This window comes from Antennarius striatus, chromosome 4 (genome assembly GCF_040054535.1).
Source record: "Antennarius striatus isolate MH-2024 chromosome 4, ASM4005453v1, whole genome shotgun sequence".
NCBI classification, from domain to species: Eukaryota; Metazoa; Chordata; class Actinopteri; order Lophiiformes; family Antennariidae; genus Antennarius; species Antennarius striatus.
Window position 1 is genome coordinate 12,813,609 of NC_090779.1, and position 13,218 is coordinate 12,826,826.

A 13,218-nucleotide genomic window follows, 5' to 3' on the forward strand; every position below is an offset into this window, starting at 1 on the left:
CTGTAATATAATGCTTAATTCAAACGTGCAGTGTGGTTGCCATGGCGACGATGGCAGGAGTGATGCCTTGCATGGTGCAGAGAATGTGCATTTTGGATGTGTGTTTGCTTGCAAGTTTCTGTGTTTGAGAGCGTGTCTGTGTATTTGTGCAAAGTTGCGGCAAATGATGAAGAGCAAGTCCTGTTGGGGGAGCACTGCACTGCTAGAGGGTGAACATTGCTCAGGGTGGAAGATATTAAGACAAGGAGGGAAGAATCCTGTTCTCTCCCATCTCTGAAAAACTAAATATACACTCTTGTCTGCCTAGAATTGAATCACTATACCAGAATATTATTAGCCAGTCTTCAGTTCAGTGTACTTCAGTTCTTTTACCATCTACAAAATATCTAGGTCTAAGCATCTCAAACACGAACAGAAACCAAATATCTTTGATTGAAGAAACATATAAAAGACTAAGGAATTCCAAAAGGCAAATATCAACAACCATGAGCCACCAATGTAACCCTGTAGAAAATAACTATGCCTATGCAGCTTCAGACTGATTTCATATCTCAAATGAGGGTAGACAAAAACCTTATTGGAATAGCTCATCATTTTAAGAAGTATGTTTCTTTGATTTCTTGCTGAAAACTAGGTGTGAAGATCAATACAACTCTGATATCTGTCAATTAAATTCTAGTTAGCCTAGCCTAGCATATTATTTTCAGGAAACTATGTAGCAGATTAATTTTTGCTGAAGCTTTTAAAATGACACTTGATAAACAGGGTAGATGATCTGGGTAGAATACCATGACAACAGCAACACGATAGTGGCCGAATCAACAAAGTATCCCATATTGAGTTTTAGAGGTGCTGGTGGAAGTGGATTGTGCTTCTTTTGTCAAACTATTTGTCTTTGTTTCCAGTGTTATGAAATTAAGCCAACCATCTGATAACATGTACAACAAACAGAAAGGAGAAAGTTATTGGTCTTCTTCGCTAAATACCTGCCAGAAAGCCAGTCAATGTAGTGTAAAACATATTGGGAACATACCATTAAAGTATAACAGATGTGCAAGCAGAATCCACCGAAATGGTTGTTATTCAAATCACCAAAAAGAATATTTTATCTTATTAAGATGGTCTTTTTTTATTAAAGGTATGTTACATTTTATTCACAGCCATACCAAGTTGCAATAAATCTAAAATATTAGAGTGATGGTTAATAGACAGACTAGGAAGCGGAGATGCAGACATGTCTGAAAGGCACAAAGAAGAGTGACCATCAGGCCTTGACTAGTTGAGCTAATACTGCACTGTCCAATAAAAGTGGGTCATGCTCATTTATCATCTTCTCTGTATCTCAGAAATTTAAAAGGAGGTGCACTTCACACACACACGCATGCACGCACGCACGCACGCACGCACGCACGCACGCACGCACACACACACACACACACACACACACACACACACAGAGTTGTAGTGCACAGTCCTAAGGTCAAAGGGCTGTGTGGGAGCTCTATAATTGTGAGCTGCAGTTGACATGGAAACCACATGAATCTACAACAGGGAAACATGATACCAATCTCCCTGACAATAGAAACACAATCATTGTTGTCCTCTCTGCACATTACTTACGGTTAGAAAATTCATTTGGAAGTACGTAAAACTTCCTGTGAGGAACAAAAACCTGCCTCTCTAAACCCCTGAGTAGTTTTAAGGAAACCACTATAATAACAAGTCAGTCAGTCAGTCATCTTCAGATTACCGCCGCAGCGGGTCACGGGGAGCCGGAGCCTATCTCGGCGGCATAGGGCGTGAGGCAGGACACTCCGGGCACGATGCCAGTGCACCGCGGAATAACAACTACAAAATTTCAATTTTAATTATTGTTTATTTTAATTCATGTATGCATTTTCTTAGCTGTGCGGTGCTTACAGAGAACTATTATAACAAAACTGATTTCTCATGGCTTCAGATAAGAATGTTTTATGTTTTTGGTGAGAAAACATTATAACTATAAACATTACATTTTGGGAAATATGAAGCTAAGATGGAAATAGTGCACAGAGGTGTGTATCCCATTCATTTGGTCTTTACCTTTCTTACGAACAACCTCCTCAGATTCAGGTTTGCGTGTAACAGCCACCACCTTCATCAGCAGCCTATTCCCTCCTTGGCGGATCAAGGACACCACCTGCTTATGTCCCACCTTCACTACATTCACTCCATTTACCTGAAATAACATACACAAAGATACAGTAGAATGTGACACATCAACAACACTGCACATGTCAAAAAGTTATCAAATTAAAACAGGGAGGGATTTTACACATGTTCAAATTTTATTCTGATTGATAACTAACAAGCAAATTATTATTAGAAATGTATCATCATTTCTTGATATTTAAGCTGAAAATACTCAGCAATCTTAAAAAAACAAGTGTATTATATCCACAAATGTATCACAGTACATCAATCATACCTCACAGAAGTAAGAAGATGAAGTGTGTTCTGTCCTGCATTACCTCAATAAGAAAGTCTCCTGTCCTTAGACCAGCCCTCCAGGCCACTCCCTCTACATCTACGGACTCCAGGTACTGAAGAGCAGGGAATGCTGGGGTGGGAGTGAACTCTTCAATGGGTGTCTCAGCTGAGGAGACACAGGAGGAAAACCCACCCAAGGACAGTACAATGTGTCTGTCTGTTCCGTATATTGACAGGCACCTACTTTCACAATTTCATAAATATTTCCAAACACACACTCACATAATTATACAACACACAAGCACCCTTTGATAAATGAATATGCTCTACACAAACTCCATTTAATTTTGGAATGAATCCAGCTAAATCATACACACACATGACACCCCTCCAAGGACCGTTAAGTGAACTACAGTGTGTGTATCTGTTTTTGTGTGTGTTGGTGGGTGGGCTACTCATGACCAAAAGACAGAGTGAGTAAAAGAGAGAGAAGTGGGCCAAGATCCATAGTAGTGAGTGATGGAGCAGTAACGCACATTCAGACTCCTGGCAAGGTGCCTGAGAGGGGTCTCCATGGTAACCAGTCCGAGCTGGGAGAGCTCAGGGGGAGCTGGCACGTGCACAAGTAAAATGAGTTTGTGACTACAGAGATGAGTGGAGAGGAGATGTCTGAGGAAACTGAAGTAGGTACGAGAGAAAAGTATTTGAAGAGAATAACGGACAGGAGGGATGAGAGGGAGGTGGAGGACAGTGAGGAGGAACGAAAGCAAGGACAGACAGGGAAAAGATGACAGAAATAACAGAGGAGGGGAGAGAGGAGCGTGTCTCTGCTAAAGCTGAACGCCATGTGTGGGGAACAGATGGAACAGCTTGTCGACAGCCCAGCCAAGGATGACGCCACCAGTGGGGCTACACACACACACACACACACACACACACACACACACACACACACACACACACACACACACACACACACACACACACACACACACACACACACACACACACACACACACACACACACACACACACACACACACGTCTGAGTGCATTGGAGTGTAATGTTGACTGAAACTGGTTGTGTTGTTGACTCACACAGTAGAAATACAGACTGAGACACACTGATTCAGATCAACAAACTGTTTCTCACATCAAAATGTGGAAAACAGGTAGTGGACATGAATGTTTTGGCAAAGGTATCTTTGTGTGTGTGTGTGTGTGTGTGTGTGTGTGTGTGTGTGTGTGTGTGTGTGTGTGTGTGCGTGTGTATATGCTTGGATCTCACCTTTGGCTCCCCGCAAAACAAAGCCAAACCCCTCATTTTCTTTCTTCTGTAAAACGGCATTTTTCTCCTCTATGATATAGTCACTGTGAAGTAGAGAGGCGAGGGACAGCACATATGAATTCAACACCATCTTCACACAGAGAGAGAGAGAGAGAGAGAGAGAGAGAGAGAGAGAGAGAGAGAGAGAGAGAGAGAGAGAGAGAGAGAGGAGAGAGAGAGAGAGAGAGAGAGAGAGAGAGAGAGAGAGAGAGAGAGAGAGAGAGAGAGAGAGAGAGAGAGAGAGAGGGAGAGAGAGAGAGAGAGAGAGAGAGAGAGAGGAACGGGAGGACAGGGGTGTAACAAGGCCGGTTGGGGGTGGTGTTCACAAATGGGACACACACACCTATGCCTGTACGCACACACGCACACAATGTATTTTCTTTCCTGTTAATCACCCTGTTGAGCAATAAAACCTAAGACCGAATCATTCATTTGGCTGATCCCTCAGCTGAGCCTGGAACTGAGGAGGACTTGAAGGGTTTCTGCTCAAGAACCTGACAAAGATGACTTAGATAGAAGTTCATCATTGCTCGAGTTGTGTGCTAAGGAGTTGTTAATGGGTGCAACGTTGTTAATGGGTGCAATCCCCCATATGCAATTTTTTATTTATTTTCCAAGCCATGCATTTGTGTACAAAGCCTGAAAACTAAAACCAAAGCATAGCAGTCAGTCAAGTAGTGTTTGCAGCAAAGGACATATCAGCATAATTCAGAATACCCATCTCTCTTATCCAAAACAGGAAAAAATGAGTTGAATTGTGATGGTTTAAATCTACATATATGACTGGATAAACAAAACAACAACTCTATTGTCTATCAGTTAAAAAGCAATTTAAATATAAAATAAAGTAATATAATTTTGACACAATTTAAATGCAAATCATTAGCTTAGACCTATTACAAAGAAGTCAGTGCATTTCCTGTACTACTTGCATTTTCCCTTATTGTCACACTGCTCATTGACTGCTTACATGTTTCAGCCTGAACACCTCGATGAAAACTGAAGGCTGTCGTATGTTTTTTTTTTTCAGTTCTGTTAGGCATCCAGTCTCACAGATGAGGCAGATGTAAAGGGTGAGTAGTCAGATTGATTCTTAGTGGGTGGTTATAATATCCATTAGCTTTCACCTCACTCTCCACGTCACTCTATAAGACTTACCAAGGTAACACAGAACCCCTGCTGCTGGTGCTGGAACAAACTTTTCTGCAGGAGGGAGGTCAAATTTTTTTTTCATGAGAAGCTCTCTATCCATTTGTGTACCAATTAATATGCATGGAAGAATGTGTCATGTATAACTACAAGGCTGTTTTTTGAACTATGCTTTAACAGTAACACCGTATGCTAACTAACTTTGTCAGGAATCTGTCCGCTTACATGAAACTTTAAATAGTAAAGATTTCCATAAATTATTCAATCCTTGACATTTGTGTTCCTAATAGTCCTCATACCACAGTACAGTTCATCTTATAGGTTGCATGGTGAAATGTAAAAAGTAGCGTGATGCTGATTCTTCAAACGTGGAGCTCTGGTACTAGAAGTGACATTTAATCCAAGTATATCTAGATTGTAAGACCCTGACATTTCATGAAAAAATGAAAATGTGGTTCGTAACAATGCTCATTCAGACTATCTCTGCATATCAAAGTGACACACTGCATCACAGCAAAGAAACAAACAATCAGTGCTCATCTACAAGATCTCATCTTCTCAGTAGAGAAGGAGCTCTAACACTTCCTACATGGTTAACGTTTGCTTGAGACAGATGGCAAAAACAAAGATGTGGTAGTAAAATAAAACAGATTAATGGTGACAGTTTTTCATGAATCATAATGCACAGTACAGTGCCTGTGTTCACATGTGTGCAAATAGAACATTTATTATAGGCTACATGTGTGTTGCTGATGTACATTGTAGATGTGCCAATTTCATATCCATTTTACTTTGAACTCAGTGCACTGGCAGTCTTATGCCTTTAGGTGGCAGCAGCTCCATTACTCTTCAACACTGTCACAGACTTTATTAGCCCTGTTCAGGTGAGGAAGGAGTCTGCCAGATGACAATACAGTTTCCATATCCTGCACATTGCACTAGCATGCCAGCTAAAAGAAAGAGGCTGTACCTGTATGAGGTGAAGTTGTCATAGGATCCCACAGTGTAGTGTCTAAACAGTCTCTTTGTGCGGTCCTCTCGGGTCTCTGTAAAACACATGGACTGCTTTGAAACAGACAATCCACTACCTCTAATACTCATCTATAGTACTGCAAGTCCATGTCAAAGAGTCTAACTTGACAACACACACAGTCAAAATAGAGCAATGATTCATCAAATCCTCATGAAATCATGTGATAATTTGTCTGCAGCTATACATAACTACATTAATACAAATTTTAAAAAAAGTATCCTGTATAGTTAAACTGGAAGAAAGGATAGAAAAAAGTTTTTTTGTTTCCATGTCACATTATCCACAGCTTGAATTTGTAGAGCAGTGCAACATCTTTAAAACACATGCAACCATACTGTATTCCAGGAATTCCTGAATGACCTTTCCACAGGAATAATAGTAAATAAGAAAAATTAGAAATTGTTGAGACGTGGCTTACATGTGAATAGATTCAGTGAGTAGTTAACTAGAAATCCACAAATACAAAGACTGAATCCACTGTGGCTGTTGGCATGTTAGTGCAAAAAAAGAAGAAACAAAAAATCCAATTCAGTTAGCACAGAGAGAAATTGAGCTACCACAGAGAGTCAATTATCATTAACATGCTTCATTTATCATAACCTACCACAGTATAATGTCCGCATTTTTTGTTTGTTTGTTTTTTTAATGGGAAAATAATTGCATAACGCTGCCTTTAAAGTCCTTCTTTTAAATCCGGAGAAGGCAGTAGAATGGGAATCATGTTGAGCTCAATTAATGTCAAGTGTGTGTACAGTATGCGTGTGTGTTGCTCCTGTCAGCATGTGAGTAGATTTGTCCTATGGGAGTGCTGATTTAGATTCATGCCTTCTCTCAATCTCAACAATACACACTGCACATTCACTACACAGGAATCTGCTGACTTCACACCCCAAGACCCTTTCAGACTGCACAGGAACAGTTAATTGGGCAAAGCAGTCCCAGCAAGAGTGAGGGGAGTCTGGTGGTTGTGTGACAGTAACCTCACAAAATCACCAGCCTGGCTGTTAAGCTATCCCGCATGTGAGTAAATGAGAAAAAAAAATGTGAATGAAAATGGAAGAGAAGAAAATTAATATGCAAACTTAAAAAAGAGGAATCCTCAAATACACCTTAACCTGTCTATCTGACTGTTCATATGGATGACAGACAGCTTAAAACTGTGCTGACTACATCTATTTTTTGAAACTGTTTTTTTCTGCTTTTCATCTTATTTGCCTGTGCTGCGATACTCATACGCCAAGAGTCGTAGAATGTCAATGACTGTGACTCATACAGATCCATTGATTTCAGGATGATTGCACAAGGTATGTTTGGGTGTCATCCTCTCACCACACATGAAGGACTACAGGAAGGAGGTTGTTTTTATGGTATGAAAAGACCATTGAAGACAAGACCCCAACTATACCTGTTTGATAGCAAGGCCATTTCTTCCCAGCTCCAGCCCCTCAGTCAGTTTGGACAGTGAGTCATCTCCTGATGACATTATAAAGGTGTATTTCACACCCTTTTGTTGAAATTAAAACTGTTACTCCAAAGCATTTTTTAAAAAAATTATACAATTTGTTTTAATTTCTTGCAGTATTAACCCTATTGTCTCTCAATTTTATTGGGCGACAGCCTCAAACATAAATTTTGATGTCGGGGTAGTGGTGGGGCTGAATGTGCAGTCAATGCCAAATAAACAGAGTACTAGCAGCACTGACAGGTAGAGCGTTGCAGCTTAAATAGTATATCAAATTAGCAAGGTGTGTTTCATAGCAATTGAGGAGAATGAATCCTTTCATGTCAGTATATCATGCATGGGTGTGCAGCTGAAGTAAAGCCATTTTGCAGGTAGTGCTCTATTTTCTAATGTAGAAACATGAGCATTATAGACACGTGGTAAATTTTGGCAAATGTGGTAACTGCTGTACCACCTCTGAGGCAGCAGTCAGGGTAGGAGTTTGTAGTAGTGGGGTTTGTAGTCAAGGTCAAGTCGGTAGGGAAGTTCATGGGTGTAACAACATGGTATTATGTTTTGTATGCCACTGACAACTGGGAAAGGTAAACAGCAGGAAGTCAAAGTTAGCAGCTAACTCAAAGAGAAGGAAGTGCAAGGTCTGGAAGGTGGTTTTCTTTTGAATGGAGGATGAGACAAATTGTAATTTAATACGAAACGTAAAATATTGTAAATCATAAAATTATTTGCAAAACAATGTCCTGCTTGCTTGATGTACATGAAAAATATCAATCCAGATGAGCAGTTGTTATTTATATCTCACTATTATTGTAGTTTATTCAAGTAATTTGATTTGCTACGCAACTAAAAGTGTAGTAAATCTAAGAGAAAGCTTTTACGAAATGTGGTTAAACTATGAGTTTAATTACTCTCTAGTCCCAAACACTGCTGGGAAGAGCCTCTCTTTGGGATCTCCCTGTGGGTTTCTTAGACTAAAGGGATCCTGACAGAACTGTAATTTAGGAAATGTCAGCATTTCTTCTTGCAGAGATAATGGTCTCTTTAAGAGAATGAGGGTTTCGTTGGGGAGCCCTACCAGAGGACATCTTCTTTTTGGCATCCAGTTTCCTGTAGTTGGGTTTACCGGCGTGTTGACAAGATGCCAAGGGCATAATGTTATGACAACATTGTAAACACAAGCAAGCAATGCCCCTTCCTTTCCCTGATATCAGTCAAATCAAATCAGTTTCTCCAGCTGGCTGTGTTGCCAAAAAAAAAAAAAAAAAACACCTTACAGTGATTTAGACACCTGTACACACATGGGAATTATCGGCTTGAAAAAAAAAAAAAAAGGCAGATCGAGGGAAAAAAACCCCACTGTTTTACAGTGCAAGTGTGTAAAATGGAGCTCATTTATCACTGCTGTCTTATTTTGTATTGCCAAGAATCAGATAAAAGAAGGGCCCTGGTAGCACCCTGATAACCTAAATTTCACTTCCATCTATTACACTCATACACAGGAAAGGGTAAGAAGATACAGCAAAGTGCATATATTGTGGGTGGAGGTAATTTTTTTGGCATCATAAAACAAAAAGAGTCACCTTCAAATCTATACCAGAATTGGAAACTTCGGGGTTGGACAGCTGATCAGACATATAATAAAGGTGATCTGGAGAGAATGGTATATTCATTAGACTATAGATACAATTTAAGTAATGGCATCCTTTAAAAAAAACACAGCAATTTGTCACACATAAAACCTAGAAATGAAAAAATTGGTCAAAGTACAAAGCTGTGTTTTTTTTAAAAAGACACTCACTAATGGGTAAACATACATGAGAGGCATTTTTGAAGTTGCTGCTGTTTCTCTTGCAGTATCATTGGTACATAGTGGAAATTTTACATTTCAGGTGACAGCAAATGTAGTTAATATGAAAAAAAAGAATTCTGAGAATTTAAAAGTTTTATTTTTTTAGGATGGTTCTTAAAATTTTTTACTACTGTAAAGTTTTCCAATGTTGTCACCAATTTTATACCACACATTTTCATGTCATGTACTTTTTGGACCAAGTAACAAAGTGCCAATATACCTAAGTATCATAATATAAATAATTGATATCAGTATTGATTAAACACTGATACCTATTCCCTGAAATAATAGTCATGGCACCACCAAAAAGCACTTTCTACATACAATGTCATGTTTTTCTTTTTTTTACGTCCTGCTTCAAAGCGGTGATGGATTGTAATAGTCAGTTTTAGTGTGTTTGTCTGTCCCTCCGTCAGTCAGTCCGTCGGTCCATCTGTCCATCGGTCCGTTTGTCCACTAAATATCTTCACAACTGTTGCAGATGAAACCAAAACACGTTACCTGGGCGGCAAAGGGGATGAAAATGAGATGATGACCTTGACCTTGACAAAAGTAGGTCAAGGTCCAATTTCAGCTTTTGTACATTCAGGAACCGGATAAGATAGAAAGACGAGGGAGAAGGTCAATGTGAGTAACCCATAGATCAAACCTAGTGCTTTGATCTGTGAAAGTAAGTCAGAGCACTAGCTTTGAGCTTTGACCTATACAAGTAGGTAAGGGTACAATTTTAAATTCAGTGGTTTCGTGGGATCTTGCAGTCTGTGACTGCCTTGGTTCTAGTTTCTCTTGCATTTGTCCAAACCAAATGTCTAAAATGTTAAAATTGTACTTTTGTGTCACCATGACTCCATTTATAAAAGTAAATTTACAGATTTTCCATAGTTCTGCCCCTGCTAAACACCTCAAGGGGAATTGTTGTTGGGAAAATCACATTTAACACATTCTGTTATATAGTCCTGTCTTAACCATCGGTACTTCCCCATTCTGGATGGATTGCAACATCTTCACTGTCCTTGAATGAAGGATGCAGTCCCATCACACACACACACACACACACACACACACACACACACACACACACACACACACACACACACACACACACACACACACACACACACACACACACACACACACACACACACACACACACACACACACACACACACACACACACAGTGCTGAATGAGAATTAACCTGCAATGTTTTACCACTGATAAGAGATGGAGACAGACATGTGAACACACTCACCCAAAACACACATCAGGGAAGTCTCATTGACTTTTTCATTCTTTCCATCCACACCCCCACCAATCTATGTCTGCCTCCTCATTCGTGTTGTGCTTGTTAACCTTCTAAAACTAGTGGAGAGAAATTCCTTAGAAATCGACAGAATGAAAAAACATTGGCTTAATGAGAGCAAAGATGGACTTACTTTCCATTAAGCAACCAGAGGTAAGTGAAGTATATGCTTGTAGCAAAAGAAAACAAGTTGTTTAGCATTGTTTTTTCTTCCATCTGGTTATGTAATGAATCTGCTTCTCCTTAGATTCAGTAGAGAGAAGCTGCACCATTCAGACAGGCATTGAGGACAGGGATGTCATACCTATGCTCTATTTTTCTTCTTCATCTTCTCCTGCCTATTCCTGCTTTTCTCTTCCAGAACCTTGAGGATTCCTGAACAATTATTGAATATAACTCTCATGGAAATCTTTTCTTTATACAGTGTATTCTGGATAAAAATATGTCATGCTCTCGATTGGACAGTGAATGAATGAAAAGTCATGACAAAAGCAAAAAAACTAAAAGCAATAGCTACATCACTGTAATCTTTATCGGTTATGTTCACATTGTGAATTCAAATGAGCTGTGATTAATATTTTGGAGGTAAGGGATAATATTCGATATAAAAGGTGACAAAACCTAAATTGTATGAGCATATCCCAGTATCTTTCATAAACCTGTGTTTATATACAGGTATGATAAGAAAAGTGTAGAGTAATTAATTAACTGTGGAAGTTGTCAGGACTGGGTGACGTTTGTTGATGAAGAAGAGCTGGGGGAAAAAATTACAGTGGAACGACAGGGAGGACTGATTGAATAGAAAACAGATTAAATAGTTCACTTAACTGGAGAACAGCAGAGAGAAGTTGAGAGAGAAGGTGACAAATGACAATGATCAACAGGATTTATACTGCTGCAGGTCTCTAGTGTCTTCTGTAACTACAAGGTTTGGGTAAAACGTTAATTTTATTTGTAAATCAAAATCCTGTTTTGATCCAATATGACCCACATTTCTTTCAGAAATAACTACCTGATGAATATTTTTTTTAACTCTATAAAATAACAATAGTTATTTACTCTTCTAGACTTTAGTTAGTTTTATATCCTTCAGGAAACCGAGAAAATGGTTCATCCATTAAATCCATTTAAATTTGCTTTTATAGATCAAATGTTTATTTTTAACTCTCTTAACACCTTAAGAGGTGTTGAGAGTAAAGTTTGTTTTAGTGTCAGTATACTGTAGTTTACCCCATTAGAGCTGCTTGTCAAATCCCAACCCTTGATCAGACAGATTATGCTGGGCTACGTGTAATGCCTGTATGACAAGTAGAGACAGAGAACAGATTGTTCTTGGATATAAACTTGACAAGAGAATGTCAGCGAAATACAGTCAAAGAAATTTACTTTGCAAGACATAGTTTTAATAAAACACAATGGGAGATGAGATCTAATAATTTCAGTACAAAGAGTTACAGTAATTGAAGTCATAATATTTGAGTGCTGCACAATGTATTACCCAGTTGTGTTATGTAAGTGAGAATTGTAGTTTTATTGGACTCATTTCGTTATCACCTATAGTTAAGTTTTTTAAACTTTAAATTTTTCTAGACCCAGTGGCAAGAGTTAATAGGGACAATTTACACATACCAAATTTCTTGTGATTTTTTTGAGAGGATGATTCAGTGAACTCCATCATTTGCACACTACGAAGTTTAAATTAAAGCAAATGAAATAATTTCTTTGGTTGGCTAAGGGTGCTTAGTCATCTTTATTTTCCTCATTGCTATTTTTATTTCATCTTGAACAAAGAAACAAGGAAATTAAATATCCAAAACTTGGAAAGAAAAATAAATAATATAGTTATCACACTGAAATCATATATAAAATTATAAAAATATAATACAGTCATTATATGCATAGTACATTAATTGTAGTACTGCTATTTTTGTACAGGAGGCCTCTTTATTTAGGGTTTCCTACAGTCTCCCGTGTTTTTCTTGTAGCCTGTTTCTGAGGTCTGTTAACAAAAGTGAATATTTTCTTTGTTTATTAAATTCTAAAATTTGAGAAGGAATTTTTACATTAAAAGCAGCAGAGTTACCCTGTTCATGGCCAAGGGCTCTGAAGAGCAAAGAGGCTCAAAAGAGCAAATCATTACTTTTGAATTCATATTCTACAAATTAGAAAATTAGAAACATTTTTTTCTTGGCCTTTTGTTGGCCTGGTGGCTTGGCAGACAAGAATAACAATAAGAGAAACCCTGGTTGCCTGAATAACTGGACTCAGTTTTTAAGGATAACAAATTGTATTATAAAGTAACTCACCATCTGAGAACATTTAATCACAACCCAATATTCATCACTACACAAAAACAATTTTTGGGGTAGGGTGGAGATGAGATAAAGTGGATGTATGATGACAACAACAACAACAAATAAATTATAAAACAAATTATTGAGGGTGCACCTTATAGTCCAGTGCGCCTTATAGTGCAGAAAATACTGTACTCATTTTAAGACCTGATTTTCATCTCAGTGGACAGTGACAAACTGTTTTATTGTAAAATATTTGACAAGCAACCAAAGTCTCTTCTCACATTAAATTATACACCTTCCACAGCGTGACCCATTTTCAGCCATGTTCACTTG

The 13,218-nt window shown here is 38.6% G+C and overlaps 1 protein-coding gene across 2 annotated transcripts in view; it reads right to left on the bottom strand.

The window, feature by feature from the left end:
* shank3a (SH3 and multiple ankyrin repeat domains 3a) overlaps window positions 1–13,218 on the bottom strand; it is a 183,565-nt gene that overhangs the window by 13,182 nt on the left and 157,165 nt on the right. For both annotated transcript variants that reach the window (XM_068313426.1, XM_068313427.1), the window contains 4 exons: window positions 5,916–5,991; window positions 3,758–3,840; window positions 2,511–2,635; window positions 2,083–2,218 (listed from right to left, as the gene is read on the bottom strand). In XM_068313426.1, the coding sequence (XP_068169527.1) occupies window positions 2,083–2,218; window positions 2,511–2,635; window positions 3,758–3,840; window positions 5,916–5,991 (420 nt within the window). The remainder of the gene's footprint in view (window positions 1–2,082; window positions 2,219–2,510; window positions 2,636–3,757; window positions 3,841–5,915; window positions 5,992–13,218) is intronic.